Source organism: Triturus cristatus, chromosome 7, assembly GCF_964204655.1.
Source record: "Triturus cristatus chromosome 7, aTriCri1.1, whole genome shotgun sequence".
Taxonomy (NCBI): Eukaryota; Metazoa; Chordata; class Amphibia; order Caudata; family Salamandridae; genus Triturus; species Triturus cristatus.
The window spans coordinates 792,991,167-793,016,088 of NC_140590.1; the positions used below are offsets into that span (position 1 = coordinate 792,991,167).

General features: G+C 48.3%; 1 protein-coding gene across 4 annotated transcripts in view; it reads right to left on the minus strand.

Annotated features, from left to right (window-relative positions):
• The window catches only part of LARP1 (La ribonucleoprotein 1, translational regulator), a 938,019-nt gene that overhangs the window by 753,028 nt on the left and 160,069 nt on the right, over positions 1–24,922 (minus strand). For all 4 annotated transcript variants that reach the window (XM_085617634.1, XM_085617633.1, XM_085617636.1 and 1 more), the window contains exon 2: positions 5,503–5,567. In XM_085617634.1, the coding sequence (XP_085473760.1) occupies positions 5,503–5,567 (65 nt within the window). The remainder of the gene's footprint in view (positions 1–5,502; positions 5,568–24,922) is intronic.

Here is a 24,922-nt window from a genome sequence, read left to right on the forward strand (position 1 = left end):
TAATGTGCCCTGTCGTAACATGCCAATAGAGCTTGAGCATTGGCAATAAGCCATGAGTTGGCAGCCTGGGAAGCTACCCTTTTGCCCAAAGCATCAATAAGTTTTGACTCCTTATCAGGAGGAGGAGCGTCACCAGTTGTTTTAGAGTTAGCTCCCATGCGGGCATTCGACACAAGAGAGTCTAGTGGTAACTGACCTTTTATGTATACAGGGTCTGAAGGAGCGGCCTTGTATTTTTTATCTACCCGAGATGTTCGTATTCGGGCTCTAACTGGGTCTTCGTTACTATGTTTGAACATGCCTTTTAGCATGGATAGGGTGTTTATAGCTCTGTGAATGCGTGAACGTTTCTACCAGGAGATCCTCTTCTAGAGGGTCACTATGAAGTTCCACCCCGTGATATTGGGAGTTGTGCAAAGCCAATGTTGTCATCAGGTGGGGAAGGTCTATAGGGATATAGATCAGGGTCATTTGGTATATCTGTATCTATATCGTAATCATCCCAAGGGTCAGTTTCTTGTGGTAGGTCTGGGTCATGCGGGATATGATGCTCATCCCCCAATCCCATCCTCGAAATAGTCATCCTGTGAGTCAGGCGACATTGGAGGAGGTGAATTTGCTGGTGTGATGTTTGGGATAGGAGGAGGAGATGGAGGTATGTAAGGGGGAGAAGGGTTAGTACCAATGTCTTTTTTGCTTAAGAGGTATAAGGACTTCTTGCGGGACGTCTAACTTCTCTTTTTTGGGAAGAGTAGCCATGAGATGTCCAGTTTTGGGGTCGATAGAGTTTTTTCTGTTTTGGGTCCAAAGGGGTTTCTTCCGATGGAATATGTCGAAGAAGTCTGTTCCTTTTGCAATAGATTTTGGCATTGAAGATTTTCCTTCAGAGTCTTTGGGTGCCGAATGTTTGGGATCTAGTTCTTTAAATGTAGCTGGTGTAGGCTGTGTAGCCTTTGGGGTGGATTGTTTCGGCTCCAAACTTTTCGGCCCGGAGGTTGTCGGCTCCAAGCTTTGCGGTGTGGAGCCTTTCGGCTCAGAGGATTTCGGCTTGGAAAACTTTGGTTCCGGTTATTTTGGCTTGGAGGGTTTCGGCTCCGAAGCTTTCGGTGTGGAAGACGTTCTCGGTACAGACGACTTGGGAGGAGTCCCATGTTTGTCCTTATGTTTCGGTGCCGAAGGTGCTGGATCTGCACCGGACTGGGATCAGCTCGAGCCTGAGCCGGAAGGCTTGTGTTTGTGTTTCATAGCCAGGCCGGAGGGCAGGGCATGTGAAACTTTCACTGTGTCGACCGGAGCCCGAGGGAGAGGGTGACACCGGAGCCTTTCCCTTAGCGGTCCGTTCAGCCGAGTGACGCTCAGGTCTTCTTCCATGTCGGAGTCAGCTTCAGACATGGAGACCAGTTCTTCTTCGGTCTGTGCGGCAGGACTGTGTTGTGGTTCGTTACCGAAGATGTCCAGTATGGAGACGCTGCGGCGTAGCATCTTGTGGCGTTGAGCCAGACTATCACGGATGGTCTTCTTCAATCAGAAAAATGCACGCTTTGCAGGAAGATTCTTCGTGTTACAGGGATAGGCACAGGTTGCAGACCTCGTGCAGGTCGGTGCATGGGAATACACAACCGATCCCGATGGTGGAATAAAACAATCTGGGGATGGAGTCGATGATGCCTATGTGCACTATCACCAAAGGGAGGAGTCACCTACCTTGTGACTACAAAGACTTCTCCGAAGAAAAACAAAGTGCAAACATCAGTGCCCAACGCCAGATGGCGATCTATGCTAACGTATATGATCTACAGCTCATAAGCTTTGAACATATAATTTTTGCGCCACCACTATACTGACCAGAAACCCATATAAAGTCTCTGGTCATCCCCTCTAGAGAGGCAAAGGCAGTATATGGGCAAGTTGGCAAAGTAATACAGGAATCTAGGCTGGGCAACAATTTTTAAGAGTGCTACTCTGCCTGTTACGGCAAGTAGCATAGTGCTCTAGAATTGCATCTGCGACATGGTGGTTGTTAGCGCCTTGCCTAGGTTGCCATCGAATAGGTTCGGCGGTTGACGGTATATTCGTATGCCTAGGTATTGGAATGTGTCTGCACTCCACTGGACCCTTTCCCCGTTAAGTACAAGGCCCGGATCACGGTTTCCTTCTCCAAAGACGTATAGGTTAGATTTGCCAATGTTCACTTTCAGCCCCGATATGGCCACAAAGTCCTGTAGGATCTGGGCCAGTTGTCCAGGCACATTATGTCCCTTAGATAGACCAAGAGATCGTCTGCGTACAATGACACCTTGTGTGGGTCATCGCCTAGAGGGATGCCATCATTTAATTGCGTCCCTATCGTTTCTGCAAGAGGCTCTATCGCCAATGCGAAGGGGGGGGGGGGGCATAGTGGGCAGCCCTGCTGCATCCCTCTACGCACTGGGACTGTGTCCGAGACGTATGGCCCTACCTTTCTTTACTCTTACAACCAGTTCCGTGTAGAGTAGGTGAGTCAGCTTTAGGAAAGTGGGGCCAAGTTTATATTTTCCAAGAGTTGTAAACATAGTCCCACTCCTGGGAGTCAATGGCCTGCTCAAGATAGAGTATGAGGCATCCCGCCCTTGCCCACGCGCATGTGGAATAGGCGGCAACCCGAAAGAAGCGGTGCAAGTTGAGTGAGGTGCCATGGGATGGCACAAAGCCACTTTGGTCTGCGTGGACCAGAGTGGGGACCACCTGCGCAAGTCTGACTGCCAGGCCTTTCGCTAATAATTTATAGTCCGTGTTGAGTAGTGCAAGGGGCCTATAGGAGTCCAAGTCCGCGGCATCCCCGGTCAGGCTCGAGTAGAGACACCAAGTGTGCCTCGCGTAGGGAAGGAGGGAGCAACCTCACTTCTACAGCGGCTCCATAGAAGGCGTGTAACCGTTGTGCTAGCGATACCTGGTACGCCTTCTAGTACCCCGCCAGAAGCCAGTCAAGCCCCGAAGTCTTCCCCGTGGCCGGGGATAATATTGCCTCCTTGATCTCCTCTAGCGAGATCGGATCGTTTAGCATTCCACTATGTGCCGGTGTAATCTAAGGTAGTTGTAAACGATCTAGAAAATGAGGGATTTTGTATTGCAGCAACCTTGGGATTGATACAGCCAGGTGCAGTGCTGTGTCATGGCTGTCTGCGTGTATATTAGGAGCCTTGTATCGGTGCCCAGTGTGCCTATTGGTTGCGGGCGTGCTCCTTACGAATTAGCCAGGCCAGCAGTCAGCCTGCTCAATTAGCAGTGGCGTGTGTACAAGCCGCGTGAGCTGTGTTATTGTGATCAGTTCGGCGTGTTCTGTGCGTAGCATCTCTATGCAATGTGCAACTCTCCCACCGCCCTCCCCGTCTGCTTCGTGTCGCAGGAGCTGCACTTCTATTTTTGCTAAGGGCAGTGGACAGTTGTCTACGCATGTTGCAGGTGGCTCCCAAGCAGTATCCACTCGTTGCTACCATAAACGCTTCCCATTCCACTAGCGTGTCTCCTACTGTGCCTTCGCTGATCTCGAAATATTAGTGGATTGCTGTTCCTAGAGATGAGCGGAACGCTGGGTTTTCTAGTGCTAGGGTTTGGAGTTGCCATGTGGGGGCAGGGGGGCGCTCAGTCTGCCAAGTGAGTTGCAGTATTTGGGGGTATGGTCGGAGTGTGTCCGGCCAAGGTATTCTGTTAGACTATGGGAAGTGAAGCGGGAAATCCCACTATTCGGTCCAGGCATACGTGGAGTCTATGTACCCCGGAGTAGTAGAAGTAGACCCGGGTGTCAGGGTTGAGGGCGCGACATAAATCTACCAGTGCCCAGTGAGTGAGCCAGTCTGCCAGGGCCTGCGCATTGGATGCGGTGGTTTTGGTCAGGGGCGGGAACGACCTGTCTAAGTCTACGCAAAGCACTGAATTGAAGTCCCCCTCCAAGGAGCCATGGAGTTCCGTTCCATTTAGCGAACACCCCGTCTGTGGAGTAACATCTGGTAGCTGGTAATCTTCAGGGTCAAGCCTGGAAGGTGTAGAGATGCTGGTAACTGAGGATCTGACAGGGCTTGGGTTCCGGGCGGGGTGTTTTGTCGCAGTTCCAAGTGTTGCAGCTACTTGTATCGCCTCCTGCCTCTCCATTCGTCTGTTCAGAGCTGTAGAAGTTGTGGCCGTGTCTACACGGGCCTTCTACGCCCACCGCGTTGGTGCCTTTTCCACTGTGGCCCTTGTTACCTTGCACGTGAATTCCTTACTTCCCTTTAAGACTCAAATATCTGACAAATTCCGAATCACAGAGTAACTGGAAGGACTGCTGCAATGTATTCTACAGAGGAATCCGAAAAATAGTCACCCCAGGACTGAACGGACTACAAATCCAGGCAGCAAGAGTGTCTCTACTCATGGAAATGAGACATCAAGCTAGCCCTTTTAGGCTAACTCTGGAATACAGTGAGATTAAGCCCGACACTCTGCGCCTGGTACGGAGTGTTTAAAGTCCATTACAATGGATCAAGCAGCCTGGATCAGGCAACAATATTCTTGCTCTTAAAAAAGAAAAAAAGTGGTTAATATGGATATTTCTCCCTGCCAACCACCACTTGCATCCTTGGGTATGCAGAGAACGGGTAACTACCACAGATGGGGGGGGGGGGGGGGGGGGGATGTTTTGCATAAACTACAAGTGCATATTCAACAACATTGACGTGGTGGCAGCCCACATGGAAAAGATGCAGACCAGATCACTATTCTGAAGACACCCTACACAATTTATGGAAGTCAGGTGCGAATAACTACAGTGCCACAGTAAAAAGGGAGGCAAGAAAGACCAAGAAAAAAAAACTTTTGAAGAAATTATGTAAAGAGCAGCCAAGAACAGCCATGTAGGCCAGTATATATAGAAGGCAAGAGTGGAAGTTACTAGTCCACGATGATCCCTAGAAAAAAATGTAACTGATGGGGAAAAAATGCACTTGAACAAAAAGAGCAAACTAAGCATCCACACAGTGATGGGCAACATTTTATACCTCCAATAGCACATTTAGAGAATTTCGACTTCTAAATATTTGTGGGAGTCTTGGAAACTTTTAGAGAACCCTACACTATTGACCAAAAAGTCCTATTTTTGGAAACAGTGTTCACACAACGATAAACAAGTAATATTAGTGCACATCAAAGTGCAATTCTTTGTTAAAACAGGATAATCTAGTTCAGTTTTCACTGGAAACCATTAATCTGACCAGCTGTTTAGGTCTCCATGGTAAGCTTGTGCTTTCATCATAGAATGTTCAAGGCTTATGAAACGTGCATGTGATACGAATACAATTTTTCAAGTTGAAGGCCAGCACTGCTGCAGTTACTATATAAGCAGGGATAGTTATGACAGTCAAATAAAACAATACTTCAAAAGACTCCAGCGAGAAGCTACACTTGGCAAATCGAACCACTGTGTCTACGCCCAGCTTTCTCCATCTCAGTCATGCAGTTGTCGAAGTAAAGATCTTAAAGTGACGGTACCTTTGTTCCTTTCCTTGGGCGCGGAGGGTTTCCAGCTCTGACCACCTTTGCTGGCGCCAGGGGCTCTGAACAAAAGAAACATCGGTTAAACGGATTTAACAGTGGAGAACCCTCCAGGCACCAGCATACCTTCTTGCATCAACATTTCATATAAATTAAACAAATTCTTGCGTGTTAGGCTTCAAAGATGTAAATCACTTTTCAGTTACAATCCATAGCATACTCCCGATAACAATTGAGCGACAGAAGTAGTTATCACCAGGTCTGCTGCAAGTACCTTTAAAGAAAGACAAAGCAGTTGGAGTAATTTCAGTCACGTCCGATCTTTGTATTGCAGAACTTAATCAACTTCAAGAACCACGAAACAGAGCAATATTTGAGCTAATCGTTTCATACTAAAAAGATCGTGATGGAAAGTGACAGCAGGCTGGGGTTAGTCTTTGGTAAACGTTGTACTACGTTAACCAAACTTATGGACGTTTGCTTTGGCGCCACTGGAGAAGGATAAATCATGGCTGCTATTTGCATTTCTATTGTAATCTGCCCAAAAGGAAATACTACAAAAACGCAAGTGTCTGATGAGATCCCATATTTATAACTTGCAATTACCAAACTTGATGTTAGGACTAATGAAACTAGAGATAAGAAATAGTTATTTACTTAAAAAAGAGCGATGACAGTTCAAACCTATATTTTCCTTTAGAAAGCATAAACACACGCAGTTTTTGGGGGGCCGTGACATGGAGGTTACACAGACAAGAACAAATTGCATGGCTGTCATCAAAACTCATTGATCTAAGTCAAAACAGAAAATCGATGGATTTAACCCAGATCTGTGACTGGGGGGTTAATGTTTGATTTGCTCACCATTCCGTCCACCATCTGTCTTTTTGCACTAAGTCAGATCTCGACACCCTAAATAACTAGAGCGCAAATAAAGTAGGTGTACATTGCTGGGTCCTACGTAGTGCCAGTGCTCAAAACCAGAACGAATGTCCTCCTGGCAGCTGGTGCGAATATTAACTAATTACTTCACCCAGGAACCTTAGCAGGCTTCCAGTACTCAACACGAACAGGATCCCAAAATGAAAATAAACTGCAGCTTTAAGCAAATGAAGGCACTCCCGCTCGTTCTTGATTGGTAATGGGGCAGACAGACCCTCAGCAGAAATTGCGAGCGGGCTGGTAATACAACTACTTCAAAAACTGGTTACACTGGTTATACCAATGCCCGCCCCCCCCCCCCCCTGCCCCAGTTGGAGCCAAGAGGCAAGCTGTTCCTCCAGAGGCACAGCAGGTCCCGCACCGAAAGCCTGCCAACAGGATCCACTTGACAGCCCTAGGATGCGTCCTCCCCTAGGGCACACCCACTAGAGAAGAAAAGTAACAAAACATGTAAACGACGCGGCACATCTCTTGGAAGCAACACAGGTTTCAGTAAGTCATAAGACATTTTAACGGAATAACGAGTCGTTGCGAAAAAGAAGGTCCTGCTCCTTTTCTTCAGCAAACGGTGAAAATAATAATGACTTTCACTAGAGCCAAAGAACCCTCAAAGACTACCTCTTACCAAGTAAAAAGGTCGTAAGGTGGGTATCTCTGAATTGGATCCAGTGTCGTCCCCATCCATCTCCTCAAACGGCAAGGAGGGCTGTGGTTAAAGATGCGTCCGTCACCCAGGTTAAGAGGTGAAACCCCCTCACGCATTAGTACTATTTTGGGCTCGCTTTTTTATTCTAATTCGACGTTTTGTCTATTTACCGGCTGATGAAAACATTCAGTTGTAAGTAATATAGTTCCACGTTCTACTATTTGATTTGCATTCTAGCGCATAAAAAAGAAAAAACATCCACAAAGAGCAACTATTTGGTTTAGGTTTTAAAGAATAAATACAGAAATCGTGAATATTATATTTGACATGGCCATTCAGAACTTGAAGCTTCGGCGTACCAACACAACCTGGCAGTGGCGACAGTGGGAAAGGTTCAAATACCACGTTTATATCCAGACGTTTATATTCTCCTTGAACAATTGCACAAATCCGTTTGATCTCACCTAACCACAAGTACATAGAGTATAAACCATCAATCAGGGGTTTGTAAGCGTAGCTACTCACCTGCGAGGGTCTCCAGGCTCAGGGGTGGCCTTCGTAGGGTGGTGTGGTCATCTGAAAAGGCAGGCCTTGAGGTCCTTACTGCACTGAAACAGTGTAGGGCTTCCCCAGAGGTGGAAGGGGGGGAGGTCGCTCCAGGTGTTGGCTGCAGGGTAGGAGAAGGACTTTCCACTTATTCTGGTCTTGTAGATGCGTGGAATGGTGGCCACAGAGAGGTCGGCTGATCGGAGATTTCTCTTGGGTGAGTGGAAGGCGAGGCGGTTGTTTACGTATGTTGGCGTGATGTTGTGGAGGGTCTTGTATGCACGCGTGAGGAGATTGAAGGTTATTCTTTCAATGGGGAACCAGGGGAGGTCGCGGAGGTGTTGGGAGATGTGCTTGCAGTGGGGGATGTACAGGATCAGTCTGGCTGCAGAGTTCTGGATGGTCTGGAGCTTGCAAATGAGTTTTTTTGTTTATTTCGTCGTAGAGGGTGTTGCCATAGTCCAATCTGCTAGTGAGTGATGAGGGCCTGTGTGACAGTTTTTTTTGGATTAGAGGGGATCCATTTGAACAGCTTCGAGTATGTGGAGGGTGTTGAAGCAGGCAGAGTATACAGCGTTGAGCTGGCAGTTCATGGTGAGTGATGAGTCCGGTATGATGCAGAGGTTTTGTGCATGGTCGGGGAGGGGGAGGTTTGGGTTGCCTGAGGGCGGGAGGCCACCAGGTATTGTCCCATGTTGAGGGGGTGGACTTTTGGTTTCTCGGAGTTGAGTTTCAGGCAGCTGTCCTTCATCCAGGTGGCGACGGCTTTCATCCCTTCTTGGAAGTTGTGCTTAGTGATGTTTGGTTCCTTGGTGAGGATGAGCTGGGTGTCGTCAGCGTAGGAGACTTTTGATCCAATGGTTTCGGACGATGGTTGCGAGGGGGGCCATGTAGATGATGAAGAGGGTGGGGCTGAGTGAGGATCCCTGGGATACTCCACATCTGGTCTTTGTTGGTTCTGAGAGGGAGGGTGAGAGTCTGACTTGCTGAGTTCTGCCTGTTAGAAATGAATGTATCCAGTGAGGGCCTTTTCTCAGAGGCCAGCATCATGCAGTCTGGTGGCTAGTGTGAGGTGAGAGACTGTGTCCAACACCAAGTTGTGGCCACCATGCCTATCCTGGAAGGCTAACTGGCACGAGAGAGAAACCACACATGGTCATAAAAAAAGGTATTTGGCATGCCAAAGCACACTCAGCGCACTTTAATACACCGGGAATTTAACCTCGCAGGCATGGGCGTAGCATGCAAAAAAAGACAATTACTACTTCCAGGTGACGCGGGCCGACCAAGTCCCTGACGGGTGCCCTTATGGCAATGTTCAAGGACAAGACCAGTGCCTAGGTGAAGTACCTAGAACTAGCCTCTTCAATGTTAAAACTGGATCTAACTTCCGACTGTTATCCAAATCAGCAAAGCACAACTAAAAAGCAAAGTAAAGACACGCTAAGGCGGCTTTGGGGGATTTGACCCATGTCTAATAAAAGGGGGGATGGGGGGGGGGGAGAGAAGGAGCTGTGATCCATTCAGCTTCCTTACGTAGTACAAATTATCAGAGGGGAATGGATCACTTGTACCCGAGTAACCAGGGTTCGGTGCTCTTGTCGGTCAGTAAAAAACCCTCTTTCACGTATACAGGGCGTGGGGCGGTGTATCTTGATTCTCCACCTTGTTAACGTGATAGCCCGTGGTACCTCCAGGTGCAGGAAGCAAAAAAAGAAACCCAATGATGCTGTTAGTACAGTACCGATCAGATATAACAAAATATGAGTGTGCTCTGTGGGGTGTGATAAGTGAGTTTACAAAAAAGAAGGTCTCATTACCTAAACTGTACCTTTATTCAGTTTGGTAATCGAGATAGATCAAAACAGTGAGGTGCGTGTGAAGACACATTAGTCTACCGCACTCCTATGTCCATATAGGCGGTCGACATGTTTCGGCCCTTGGAGTTTGCCCATGCGGGTCAGGGGGCCTTCAGGACCTAAAAGGATGTAGTTTGTGTGATATCACAGCCTGTGAGAAAGTGGCTCTGTATATACTGTTCCCAAATAGGTACAGGGTGTACAGAGTCAACAGAGGTTTGGTAGAGGCTAAAGGTAGATATAACCTTACTCTCTAAAGTGGTAGCTTGGTCGAGCAGTAAGGCCATATCAGAGGACAGTGTAAAGCATTTGCTGCACACACACAAATGGTCTCACACACTCAATAACTGAACTCTAGGCCAATGGTTTATATATAAAAAATGTACTGGTACTTTTATCCAAAAAAAGTAAGTAATTATGTTTTCAGATATTACACGATTTTTAAAGAATATTTAAAGTTTGCAGAAATTGACACTTAGAAGAAATTTCACAGAAAAACTGTCAATGATTTCCTATGTGAGAAAATTGGGTTACTGGTAAGTACAATTGCAAGTATTTTTCAGAGTCAGTGTGGGCACCAAGATCCAGCACTGGGAGCTCACCTAAGAGCAGGTGAGTATTCGTTACTCTGTAGATTTTTGGTGAATATTTTACTTTTAGAAAAGTCCACACTTAGAAGAAATTTCAGGAAAAGCCAGTCAATGTTACCCTATGGAGAAAATTGAGTTATCGGTTTAAAGGTAAGTACTCGACTGGCAGAGTTAAGGTTCTGGGCATAGACTCAGGGGTCTCCCAGGGTCAGGTAGGTACAGTTGGTTCACCCTCAGCGGCACAAGGGCAGCCGGGTGCAGAGAGAGTTAGGCCCAATGTTATTCTATGAGAGGTACAGGGGCCTTGGTTGGTGGCTGCTGACTAGCAGGCCACGCGGCTGTGGGAGCTGGGCTCCTGGTCACTTACTCAGGGCAAGTGGGAAGGTAGATAGGTGTAGAGGTTGCACTGCCAGGGCCACTCGGACGGCTGGGTGCAGGGTGCTTTTGAGCCTTCGTGCGCTCAATTGATTTCAATGGGAAATCTCCGGTTTAGAAAAAGACTGCAAGCTCAGGGACGAAGATTCTTCAGGTGCCACCACCACTTCGAGAGGTAAGTTGGGTAGTTGGAGGATAGGTAGGTACCCCGGAATTGGGTCCAGGGGGCCACAGGGGCGCCGGGTGCAGGGGTGCTTTTTGGTGTCGGGAAATCTTACCCTCTGTTGATAGCGGTTGGCGGGGCACCTGGTTCTGAGGCTGCAGGCTTCTTCAGGAGTGTCGAGGGAGGTCCTTGGGTGCCGGACTCGGGGTCACAGTCACCGTGGGGTCGTCCTCGTGGTCTTTGTTCACTCCGGCACAGGCCAGACTTGGCGGGTGTAGAGTGTGCTGGGTTCGCGGTTCCGGGCTGATGCCAGGGATTAGAAGTAGTTTTTGAGTAGAGCCTCTACTCATGGGAGTCCCAGGGGGCTTAGAGTCAAAAGGTAGCCAGGTCCTCGGGGGTTTGAGAGGTTGCTGGCCACAAGAGATGCTGGGTTGGAGCAGGAACAGGTTCGAGGGTCGACAGGCCGGTAGGGCTGGGGCCAAAGCAGTTCGTGTCTTCCTCTTAGCAGCTGCAGGGCAGGTCTTCTTTCTTCTAGCTCTCCTTCGGATTTTGGAATCTGGAGAAGGAAGGTTCAGGGCGCCCCTAAATACTAGATTTAGGGGCGTTACAGGTAGGTGAAGGGCAGGGACCAATCGGTCCCTGTCCTGGGGTGGGTACACCCCCTATCATGCCTCTCTCCTGTGGGAGGGGGGCAGTAGCCTAGTCCTGATTGGGCAGGGCTGCCCATCTTCAAGATGGCGAGAGCCCGGAGATGTGCTACACCTCGCCTCCCCCACCTGAGGTGTGGGGTTGGCAGGCTGGCACATCCCCTGCCCTTATTTGGGGTTTCCGCCCAAGCTTTCCGCCAGAGGGGGGTTGCAGTGGCCTGGAAAAGCTCACAGAGGCGGCATGCCTTTGGAGCTTCCCCCTGCCCATCCTGGGGGAGGAGATTTAGCACCTCACCCAGGATGTGCATTGTTGCAGACCCAGAAGAGCAGGGGCTCTCCTACCCAAGGGTCCAGCAACATGTCTACTGTGTGGCAGCCTCAGAACAGACGTGGATTTTAGGTTAGGTTTCAGGGGGCATCTCTCTAAGACGCCCTCTGGGGTGCTTGGTACATTAAATCCCACACTGGCATCAAAGCGGGTTTAATGTGCTGGGAAGTTTGATACCAAACCTCAGTCTGCAGTGTTGCCATTATGGTGCTCTGGAGTTCGTGTTTGACGAGCTCCCAGCACCATATACTCTTAAATGGCAGCATTGCACTTACAGTGCCCAGGAATGGACCTGGGTACTGTAGGGGCACAGGGCTCCTGCTCCTGTGCCCACACCATTGGCATAGGGCACCCAGCTAGAGGGGTGGCTGATGTATGCCATGGCAGTGTAGGTGGTGGGCATGGCACACAGGGGTGTGTGCCATGTTGACTCTGTTTTGTCTTGTACCCAGACACTCAGCCTGCAAGGGCAGTGTGAGTGTGTGTGTGTGTGTAAGGGTACAGGGCCTCTAAGGGTGGCACAATGAGTGCTGCAGCCCTTAGAGGCCTTCCCTGGACACAAGGCCCTGGGTACCTAGGGTACCATTTACCAGGGGCTGACATGTAGCAGACCGAAAATGCTCGAGGCATTTTTATTATAAAAGTCTTGATGTTGTTGGAGGTGAAGATGCACATTCACATGCTGTCGGAGTGGAAGGTTAAAGATTTCAGTTAATATAACTTATCAGCAATCAAGTCAAAACCAATTACAACATTCCCCGTCATGGGGTCAAACATAAGAAAAGAGTGTGTCAACAGCTGTATAAAGGGAACAAAGTTCCTAAACATTACATCTTTAGTAGGCACGTTCAGGGAGGGGAAGAAGCAAACCGATAACCTTCGAGGAAAACTAGCAGGGGGTTAGGGAAAGATTTATCATACATAACCGGTAACTTCCAAATAGCAAACCTACCAACATTCTATGACAGGCCCTTGTGAAGGGTTGGTACTAATAACCACAAGCCATTTCAAGCTCTGAATGAATTTGTTCTCCAAGATCATTTTTTAAAATATTTAGACAGTCTAGAGGCAACAGAACAGTGTACACAAGGAATATAATTAATGAAACAGCAGAAGACACGAGTAGATCCTTTGCTACTGCTAGTCTTTAATTAGGTTCTTCCTCAGAAGATACACAGGCAGCCAACTCGTTACGCCTTGTTACAGGCTTTCTCAGGGCAGCAAGTTTGCAAAGGACACATGTAAGTCTAAAACTATTTACGTCAATAAATACACATTTATTTGTTCAGGGTTGGGTAGAACACATCCAGCTTTGGGCCCCACTAGTTGTGGAGTGGACCAAGGCTATCCAATACTGGGGACGTTACAAAGATCATCATTTGGGCTGGCACAGAGAATGAGATTAAGTCCTACTTTAGCGATCTCAATAATAACCCTTTGAATGTTACATTCACATTGAACAGGTCACAAACACGTATCCAATTCCTGGATACTCAATTCTATGCATCTGACAATACACTACACACTTCAGGAAGGAGCTGTGAATAGTATTCTACACTATGAAAGTGCACATCCAACCTGCACTAAATGTGTGATCCCTTTTGGGGACACGATTAGAATACGGAGGAGCTGTAGTGAGGATAGCCACTCCGATCAACATGCCATCTCTAGGCTGAGAACCATGGGATACAGAGGACTATAGTGCGCAGTCAATAGGGCCAGAAAAACTAACCTCAGCGAAACTCTAAAGATCAAACTAAAAGCTTGAACCAAAGTAATGTCCGTCACTTATCACCAATCTACATCCTCAATCATGAGATTTTAAAGATTTTGAACAAGCATTGGTCACTGCTAAAAGGGGTCCCTGAAGTTGGCAATACACTCAAGCAAACCCTCAATCTATAGTGTATGTCGAAGTTACTCTACCCAAAATGAAGGAACGGATCACTTGGCTCAAACGACCTACAGGTTATTATACTTGGGACGACTAATATCGGTCACTTGGGGTTGAACAAGACAAGACAATTATTGTATAATATAGGAGAAGAGCTATGACATTCGACACTGTCAATCGTGCTTTGTCATCTACATCTGTGTTTGTAACAAGATATACATAGGCAGCTCTACACGGCAATTAACTTATATTCAGGAACATCACAGGGCATGCGTCAACCAGGATTGCTCTTACTCACTGATCTTACACCATTGTAACAGTGCAGCCAATAGAGCAAATGTTAGGTTTCATGGAATAGATTTAGCCCTGCTTTTTTGGAGGGGAGGCAATGGGAAACGGACACCTGGAAACCAAGTGGATATGTAGACTAAGATCGGTGTACTAGTGAATCAATTAAGATCACAAACTACACCTTTTCCTATAATAACTCTCTTGCACTTCTCTGTAGTGTTTGATGTACTGCATGTGTTTCCTGTTGATCGCTACATGCTCATAAGACCTATTACTTACATGAACAGGACCAGTGGCTCCATTTGCGTTTTGGAACAGGGTTCAGAGTTTGCAATCTTTGGCTGGTTCTGCTAACATCATACTTACTGTGATCTCCTGAATCCATTACAGTGTTCCTTCTCACTTATCAACTCAGTGGATGTGTCATTAGTATAAGTTATGAACTGCCCCAAATTCTGTCTAGGGGGTGCTACCTGTTCACTGCCTTGTCATGTTTGTTATCGGGACTTGGTGGTTTGATTCCCACTATTTCTTCTCTGTTTGTAGCTAAATAGCTACGCCAAACTTCAAACAGGACGGTAGCACCATAAACCGTACATTGGCAAATATGTATATGTCGTTGGCTATTGACCACTCAAAACTTTAAATTAATGTATGGTGGAGCTGAACACCTCCATTCCACCCCGATATGCTATTTGTCCTCTATTGGTAAAAGTGGTGCCATATTCCGGTGCATCTACGGTACATATTGTTTAGTCCCTATGTGCAGTTTCTAGAGCTGGTTCCCAGAGACTGCACGTGAATTGCTGGGCTCAAAATACAGTGACAAACGGGCCATAGATGCATGAATGGTGCAAGCTTACTTCTGATACCACTTGCAATTTTTAGTATTTGGGAATATAGTCTTAATGACAAATTATGCAGTATTTAGTCCGCATGTTTGGAAGGGTAGCCCTGATGTAATTTGAGGGAGCAGAGTAGGTGTGTCAACAGCACTAAGATGGAGGGTTTTCAATTAGTGTTCTAAACACCTGAGAAACTGTTACTACCTCAGGGAAGACGTGATCTTGTGAGTGTGGCTTTGACTTGCCGTGACCTTGCTTGGAGGATTGCTATGGACGCCGGGCCATGGCTTCGTAATTTGTATGTCTTAACTGCACATTTGTACACTTCATGAAGAGTGATGTTTTAGTGGTTTGTGTGGGCAATGCCTACGGTCATTTTATGGCACCTCCTGACCTCACTTCAGTTGCTACGTTTTTACATGCCGGACGCTGGCTGCCAGATGTCTGCATGCTGATCACGGGCGGGTGACTGTACACAGCCACCGCCCCCACGCCGGACTCCCAATACCACAGAAGCCCTGCAGTACATCCTTCTCAACGGGCGCTCCCTGCACAGACATGTAATAGAGATCTGGGACACCCTCTCGACATACATAGCCTTCACGGAAATCTGGAACAACGCCTCCTCCACCCCCGCCATCCCAAACAGATACAAGATCCAGAGGAAGGGCCGCCACAACCACCCAGGAGGAGGACTAGTCATCGCACACTAGAGCTCCCTTCGACTATCCACCTCAACCATGATTGACCCCTCTGCCACAACCAAACACCGCCATTTCTAGATCAGCTCCAGAACCACTTTGCGGCACCCTCGCCTACAGACCCCCCCCCCCTGGACTCGGCGCCTTGTTCGCCACTACCATTGTTGACCTCATCACACCGCACACCATCGCCTCCATGGACTACATACTCTTCAGAGACCTGAACGTTCTCTACATCCTCAGCTACCCTTACTCCACCACTATCCTGGACAACCTCGCCATCTTCAGACTGAAACAGCTAGTCACCACCCTTACCCAAAAGGTAGGACACAACTTCGACCCCATCTTCGTAGGTGGGAAAATCTGCTTCAGCCACAATGGACCACCATTGCATAAATTTCTCTTTCAACACCCCCACCGCTCTCAAACCCACCCTCAGCTGTAACCAACCCCCCCCCCCCCCCCCCGCCTCGACAGACGCAAATTCCAGCCAAGGAACTACACCGCTGGATCACCAACTGCACAGACAAGCTTGCACCCATCTGCACCAACATACAACGCTCACTGAAGGCCACCTGGTTCACCATTGACCTCTAAGAAGCCAGACACTCCTGCCGACGTCTCAAAACACGATGGAGAAACAGCAAAACCACGGAAGACCTGACCACCTACAAGAAAGCCATGACCGAATACAACCAATGCATCAGATCCACAAAGACCTTCATTTGGAACAAAATCCTCACCAACTCCAGCAACTCAAAGGAACTAGCATTATCCAGTAAGTCGCCCAACCCCCCAGCAAAGCCATGGACATCACTCCCTCCCAGGACCTCTGCAACAAGCTAAGCTCCTACTTCCACCGGAAAATCAAGGCCCTCTACGACAACTTCAGGGAGCAGACTCCAGAAACCACCCTTCCCTCCTGCGACGACAACCAGCCCACCATCACCTGGACCCCGGTCACCACCGAAGATACTACCTCGACCATGAAGAGCACTCACTCAGGAGACCCCTACCCTCCACACATCTTCCACAGAGCCACCGCCATAGCGCCCCAGCTACAATGCACCATCAATGCCACCTTTGAATCCGGCACTTTCCCCGACACCTGGAAACTAGCAGAAGTCAAGCCCCTTCTCAAGAAACCCTCTTCAGACCTGACTGACCTGGAGAACTACCTACCCATCTCGCTCCTTCCCTTCGCAACCAAAGTCACCGAGAAGATAGTCAATGACCATCTGACAAACTTTATCCAAGAGAACTCCATCTTCGACTCCTCCCAATCCGGATTCCACAGCACCGAGACCGCCATCCGAGACCGCCACAGACTACCTCCACACGCTCCTCCACCAATGCCACACTGCAGCCATCATCCTACTCTACCTCTCCGCAGCCTTTAACAATCTCCCACCGCACCCTCGCAGGCAGACTCCACAACTACTGAATACAGGGAACCACCCTAGACTGGCTCCGCTCCTTCCTCGCTAATCAAACCCAAAGGATCAGACTCCCACCTTTCCTCTCGGAACCCAGAGATCAACTGCAGAGTACCACAAGGTTCATCGCTCAGTTCCACGCTCTTCAGATAGCATAAACTCAGCATTGTATCCTACGCCAACACCAAGCGCATCCTCTTCCGCACAAAGCTCCCCGAAACCACCAGACTGCTTCCAGGGAGGGATGAAAGACGTTGCAGCTTGGATGAACAGCAGCTGTCTGAAGCTCAACTCTGAGAAGACCAAAGTCCTTGGACCAACCACCCCAGCATGGGACAACACCTGGCAGCCCACTGCCCTCAGCACCCCACCCACCCCTGCGGACCACGCCCAGAACCTCAGCATCATACTCAACTCCTCCTTCACCATGACCCGACAGATCAATGCAATCGCCTCCACCTGCTTCAACACCCTCCATATCCTACGCAAGACCTTAAAGTGGATTCCCCAAACCCCCCCGAAGCAAGAAAGACCGTCACCCACGCACTCCTAACTAGCAGACTGGACTACGGAAACGCCATCTATGCTGGAATTAACAAATCCCTGCTAGGCAAACTCCAGACCATCCAGAACACCGCAGCCAGACTCGTCCTCAGCATCTCACGACATGAGCACATCACCCAACACCTGCAAGACCTTGGCTGGCTCCCGTCAAGAAGGGAGGAACCTTGAAGCTACTCACCCACGCCTACAAATCCCTCCACACCACCGGACCCAAATACCTCAACGAAAGTCTCCTTCCACTTACCAAAAAGAAACCTTCGCTCCGCCGACCTTGCCCTAGCAGAAACCCTGCGCATCCACAGAACCAGAGCAGGTGGAAGAGCCTTCCTCTCACCGCAGCCTAGAATAAGCTCCCGATCATCAGACAGTCCCCTACCCACCTTACAGAAGAGCCTCAAGACCTGGCTTTTTGGGCTGACTCGGAGCAGCACCCACCTCCCCCCCCCCCCCCCCCCTCCCCCATCACCCATCCTCCCTCCAGCACCTGGAGAACCTCACCGGCGAGTAGCGTGGGGTTTGACTGACTGGTGGTGCGCTCTCTGTGGCCAGTTAAGTTTAATATGATCTGGTTTATCGAATGGGCAGCAGTTTCCAACACGTCACCCCCTTTAGGAGACCTGTTGTAGAAAAAAGTGCAGACCCAGAGCGGTGTTGGTTACTTATTAGTGGTGTGCCTTGTGACATTTCCGGCGTAACGGGGCATGAAATACAAACATGGCTAACGGGTCTCCTCTTCTAGGAGCACAGCTATTTACTAGTTCTTTTGACATTACAGGCGTTAATATGCTAGTAGCATTGCAATTACAATTTATTACAAGACATTGTTCCTTTGAACGGGTTAAGTGGCATCGTTTGAGGAGCTTTGATTCACAATGTTTTACTGGTCTCCATTGTTTAGCATAGCATGGACTGCTGTCTCCCAGGATTTTTGATGCTTGAAAATTGCCACTAATTCCGATTTCAATCTACTACGAATTATATTTTATTACTCTGATAAGGTATTATCCCATTTCAGTTTCCACTCTTACCTGTATCTTTAAATTTTTTGATTTTTTAATTTTAAGTTGTATATTCCTGGAGAGCACTCTTTATAGATGGTGGGATTTTGCTGCTGGTCACTTGGATAAAGTTTGGATAGGGTTTGACACTATTCCAATAATAAGTTTATTTAATGTGTTCCAATGGTTTTTCTTATCTACCTCAGAGTGATTGCTGTTTCCTAGATTGAGTGTTCGAGTCGGGATACACTTCAACATTTACGAGAGTCAAATTGAGTCTTAAAAGAAGGTATTGCCTCCTTTTATTACAAGCTTTACTTCTTCTAGGGGCACCTCAGGAAGATAACTAATAGTTTCTCACCGGTCGGTGTAGTTTTGCAGCTTGAAGACTTTGTTTTCTCTTTTTTTCGTGGCCCAGATGGGCGTCGACGTCCCACCATTTGGTGTCCTCCCGGGACGTTGGTGTACTTCCTCCGGAAGCTCCCACCTTTGGGCGCCATCTTCAGATTCTTTTTTTCTTGTCTTATGCTGTTTTGTTAATCCTTTTCTTTATCAGTCTGTTTTTCATTTTTTTTATCCCCTTCCTCTTGTCATCTTTATGGCGGAGGTGGGTGGGTTCGTTAGTGAATCCAGAAAGTCTTCAAGCTGCAAAACTACACCGACAGTTAAGAAACTATTCATTTTGCAGCGTGAATCTTTCTGGATTTACTATGTTGTGCATAGACTTTGTAGCGGTTTGCTAAGTTTGTGGCGGCTGGGTGGAAGATGAGCGTTGTTTGTTGAATATATGTTGAAGCACTTTGTCCTACTTGTGCTTCCTTCTTCATCTGTATATCTACGCAATAGTGCTTAGTGAACGTGTGCACTGAGGCCAATGTTGCCGCCAGGCAAATGTCTCGGATGGGTGTGTTCGTCAGGAAGGCTATTGCTGCTCCTTTTCTGGTGGAGTGGGCTTGTGCCGCTCCCTGTAGTTCTTGGACTCCCTGCTTGTGGCAGAATTGTATTGTCTCTGCGATCCATCGTGCGATGGTGCCTTGTGTTACCGGTATTCCCAAGAAACAGCTTGAGAAAGACACAAAGAACCACTTTGTTTTCCTACATCTTTAGTTATCTCAATGTAATGCATCACTGTCCTAGCGTCTAGAGTGTGCAGTGCCCTTTCTGCGCTTGTGGATGGTTTCTGGAAGAAACTTGGTATCTGTATTGTCTGGCTTAAGTGAAACCTTGACACCACCTTTGGCATAAAGTGTGGGTCTGTTCTCATTACCACCCTGTCATTGTGAATTTGAATGTAGGGTTCTTGTAGTGTTAGCGCTTGCAGTTCGCTTACCCTGCATAGCGAGGTGATTGCTACCAGAAAAGCTGTCTTTATGGTGAGTATATGTAGAGAGGCCTTGTGAATGGGTTCGAAGGGCGCCTTCATAAGTTGCGTGAGAACTACATTGAAGTTCCATGCCGGTGGTGGTACCCTTTTGGGGGGGGGGGGGGGGTGGGGGGGGGGGTGGGGGTGCGATTGGTTTGGCCCCTTCGAGGAATCTTTTTACTACTAGGGATGCAAATAAACTTTTCCCCGTTTCTCCTCTTGTTTACGCTACTATTGCTGCTAGGGGAACCCTTAGCGAGGTGTAGCTTAGGTTGCTCTTTATCAAGTGTTAAATATCTTAGCACTGTTGATTCCCTGGTGATTCTCTTCTGTAGCTTTTCCTTTTAGCACCATTGGGTGAACCTTTTCCATTTTGCTACATAACACTTCCGTGTGGTAGGTTTCTTGCTTCCCGCAGCACCGCCAGCGTGATCTCTGGGAGTTTTAGGGGTGCGAACTCTAAGTCTTCAGGAGCCAAGCTGCTAGGCTGAGGCTCTAGTTCTGGGTGGAGTACTTCCCCCGTTTTGCATTGAGAGCAGGTCTCTTTTTGGGAACTTGTGTGGTGGCCCCTGTGCCATCTCCATTATCTGTGAGAACCAGGACAGCCTGGTCCACTGTGGTGCTACCAGTATCAGTGTCATGATGCTTGTTCTGCATTTGCTGAGCACCTTGTGCATCAGCGGTATCGGGGGAAAAGCGTAGGCAAATGTCTTTGACCAGCTTATCCATCGGACATTTCCTTGGGATTGCTGCCCTGGCTGTCTGGATGCAAAGTCTTGGCATTTTGCATTCTGGTGTGTTTCAAACAAGTCTATTTGTGGGGTCCCCCACTTCTTGTAAAGCTTTTGCGTTTCCTGTGTATTGAGCTCCCCCTCGTGGGATGCTGATGTCTGTCTGCTGAGTCCGTCTGCTTCCACATTTTCCTTCCCTGGTAGATGTATCGCCAGGAGGTCTATTTGTAGTGGGATGGCCCACATCCACATCTCCTGCGCTAGGCTTGATAGCGCCACAGATTGTGTGCCTCCCTGCTTGTTGATGAGGAACATTGTTGTGGTGTTGTCGGTTTGTAACACTATCTGGCCGTACAGTTGTCTCTGGAAGGCTTTTAGGGCAAGGAACATGGTCTTTAGTTCCAGGTAGTTGATGTCTTATCGCATCCGTTTGTGTCAACAAACCCCTCACTTTGAGCTGGTTCATGTGCGCTCCCCATCCCATTTGGGATGCGTCTGCTGTGATGGTCACTGTTGGAGTTGGTGGTTAAAATGGTTTCCCCTTTATGTGCTCTTTGTTCCACCATGTGATCTCCTCTTGCACTGCGTGCGTTACAACCACTAGATCCTCCCAACTCCCTGTTGCCTGTGACCATTGCTGCAGTAGCCATTCCTGGAATGGTCTCATGTGGAGTCGGATATTGGGGACTAGGTGAATGCAGGACGCCATCATCCCCATGAGTTTGCTCACTGTCCTCTCAGTCAGAGGTTGATCCTTCCGGTATGGACGCGTCTCCTTCAGCAGTGCGAAGGTTCTCTGCTCGCTGGGAAACACCCTAACCCTGAATGGTTTTGATCTGTGCGCCCAGGAAGATCTTCACCTGTTCTGCTTCTATCGAGGACTTCCCCCCAGTGTATCAAAAAACCTAGTTATGTCAGCGTGTGCGTGACTCGCTGAGCATGTAGTCTGCATTGTTTGTAGGAATTCGCCTTTACCAACCAATCATCTAGGTAGGGATATACATGAATTCCCTGCCTTCGTAAGTGCGCCGCTACCGCAGTTAGGCATTTTGCGAAGACCCTTGGTACGGATTTTAGTACAAAGGCTAGGGCCGTGAACTAGTAGTGCGCTTTGTTGATGGCAAATCTCAGTAGATGCTTGTGTTTTCGGTTCATGGGAATGTGTAGGTAGGCATCCTTGAGGTCTATAGTGGACATAAATTCCCCATCCCTTATTTGTGGTATAACTTCTTGTAGCAACATTATTTAGAATTTGAGTTTTTATGTATTGGTTTAGGAACCGTAGGTCCAGGATGGGTCTTAACATTTCGTCCACTTTTAGAACAAGGAAGTAGTTGGAGTACACTCCCTTGTTTCTTTCTTTGAACGGCACGGTTTATTGCCTCCTCATGGAGGAGTTCTTGTGCTTCCTGCAGGAGGAGTGCGATCTTTTACTGTGCGCGTTTTGTTGGTTGGCCTCCTGTTTGGTGGCTTTTTTTCCAGTTCTATACAGTATCCGAACTGTATGATGTTCAGTATCCATTTGTCTTATTTTCTTCCACTCCTGGTAGAAGTGTCTTAGCCTACCTCCTACCAGTGTTACATGTTCGCCGTTTTCTCCTTTGTGTGTTTGTAACTGTTTCCTGAGTCTTTTGTTGTGCCGCCCCCGTAGAGATGTGTGGGTGGCCACGTTCGGTACAGCTGAGTCACTTCGAGGTGGATTGCTGCTGCCCCCCTCTTCGTTTGTCCACGTCCGTTTGGTCGCCCCCGAAAGAACTGGCCCCTAGGTTGATACTGCCAGTTTTGCTGTTGCTGACCTTGCTGTGCCTGGTTGTTACCCCGATTACTTTGCTGGAAATTCTGGTGCAACGTTCCCGGCTGGTTTCCTCCTATGCCGTTCGGTCTCCTTGAGGGGGTGCCCCTTCTCATCCCTCTGAACTGCAGTGCTCCCATGGCCCTCGCAGTTTCATTCTCCTTTTTGAGCTGTGTCAGCTTGTCGTCCACTGGTGTGCCGAACAGTTGTTACCCATTTAAGGCTGTGTTCAGAAAATTGTTCTGGACCTCTGGTGTGAAACCTGAAATCCTTAGCCAGGCATGCCTCCTCTCAGTCACTCCAATCATCATGAGCCTGATAGATGTGTCTGCCGCATCCAGGGCTGATTTTAGGCAGATGTTGGCCATGCCTTCCTCCACCAGGTGTGTTGCCCTCTGCTGGTATTCTGGGAGATGTTTGAGCAGCTGTCCGACCTCTTCCTAGTGTTGGTACGCATGTCTGTTTATTAGGGCATTGGAGTTCGCAATGTGCAAGTGAATTGCTGCATTCCTCTCTATTTTCCTCCCTGTGAGATCTTATCCTCTTACTCTCCTGGTCTGGAGGTGACCCTGAGTTTGTGGGAATGTTGGCCCACTTTCTGGCTGTCGCCATTATAATGCAGTCAGCCAGTACGGATCCCTGGATATATGCTGGATCCTTAAAGGAATGTTTATACTTTTTCTCTGTTCTAGAGGTGACAGACCTGCAGGTTGCTGGCTCCTTGAAAGCTTCCCTTCCCTGGTCCAGTACACTTGGGAGCATGGGAAGGAATAGGCTCCTAGTTTGAGTGGGGAGCAGAGTTTCTAAAAGGAAGTAGGCTTTTGGTTTTTCTTCCTCTAATTTGACCCCATATGTTGCTGCAGCATTCTTGATGACCATGTTGTAGATGCCAATGTCGCCTGGCGGCGAAGGCCTCAACGGATAGGACTACGGCTTCTTCTGGGCTTTCGACGTCAAGGTCCTGCCAATCCAGGTCCTGCGCGCTCGAGGGAGTCGATTCCAAGTTTGTTTGTTGATCTTTCTCGCCTTCTCCCTCGTAACAATACAGGCCCTCTTCGTCCTGCTGCTCTGATGGTTATGGAGTTTGGCGGGTCGGCGGCGAACTCCTCTTCGAATTCTACTTCAACAGTCGAGGGCTTCGAATGGATGGTGTATCTGCTCATCCGTTCCTCGAAAACCCTCTTCCTCTGGAGGATACTCTCCATTTTGGCCTCGAGCCTTCATTTCTTCCTCTCCATTTCGGCCGCCTGTTTGGCGTCCAGAGTTTCGGTGCTTCTCTTCAATGTCGAAGTCGCCTTTGGCTTTTTCCTTCGCCATCGAGCGTGCCTATTCGGGGGCGTGCTTCGACAACCTAGGCTTCTCTTGAACTTTCGCTGGCTGTCCTTCTCGAAGGATCCGCTGGGCTGTTTGTCCGTGGACGCAGCTGTGGCTGTCGATTGCTTCGACGCAAGTGCTCCTTTCGAGGACTTTGGCTGTTTTTCGAGAGTCGGTCGGGGTTTTAGGGGGTCGACGTGTCTCTTACCTCCTTTGTCGACTTATCAGTCTCTACGACAGTAGTCCTCTGGTCCCTCTGCGATGTTGTCCTCTTCCACGCTGGAGAGGCCCAAGTCCAGGAGCGACGGAGGTTCTCCTTGGCCTTGCATGGCGTAGTTCGTTCTCCTCTGTCTTTCCCCGACTGTGGGGCTTGGGGGTGAATGCCGAGCAGGCTTCGCAATCCTTGCTCTCGTAGTCTATTGGCAGGCAGCGGTTGCAGACCGGGTGCTGGTCCTTTTGCGCGTATTTGTGGTGGCAAGTACGGCAAAATTTGAATGGGTTTTGTCCATTCCTGCGCTCAGGGAGCCCCCTGCGTGCACATTCTCCATTGAACGTCGAAGTTCTTTATCTTCATCTCCTTAGACGTCCCGGCTCTGTGTTCCTGGTTGTTAGATGAAAACTCCAACTTTCGGTGGTTTTCTGCTTGATTTCTTCCTTTTTTCCAAAAACTCTGGAACTCCTCGGTGACGATCCAGACCCAACGGCGGAAAAAAGAATCTGAAGATGGCGCCCACAGGTGGAAGCTTCCGGAGGAAGCACGCCGACGTCACAGGAAGACAAAAAGAGAAAAAACACCAAGATTCTGGACCCAACCAATAGACCGCGGAATAACAGCATAGTGAATCCAGAAAGATTCATGCTGCAAAACTTCTTAGTTTCTGAGACACTAAGACTTCTGGTTCTCTTTACTCTTTTTTTCTTTCTGGACACTACATTCGGAACTTCTTGGCATTACAAGCTTTTGGCCTTTTGAGTTCCAAACTGTAATTATATTGCTTACGATAGGTTTTCGTTACGTTGCAGTAAACTTTGGCTGAGTATCTGTCCTGTTTAATAATAGTCAACAATGTCATAAAAATTCTCTAGTAAGACCTGGACGTTTTTTTTGGTTCTTCTTGTGCTCCAAGTGCAATGGCTCACTATTTTACCACCAGGTTTTCTGTAACATGGTTCTTTGCACATGCTGTCATACTCTCACGGTTCCACGGTATATGTTCTTGCTGCCCCCACTGAGCTTTTTGGTCCTTGCCTCAGTCTTAAATAACATGGTCTTCCTGATCTTGTTTCATACACATTTTCTTACCCTTGTCTACGTATCTTTTCCTCACTGTACTTGGATGTTCTTTCACCCCCAGTCCTCAAATCTTAGACGCATATAAAAGGTGTTAGGAC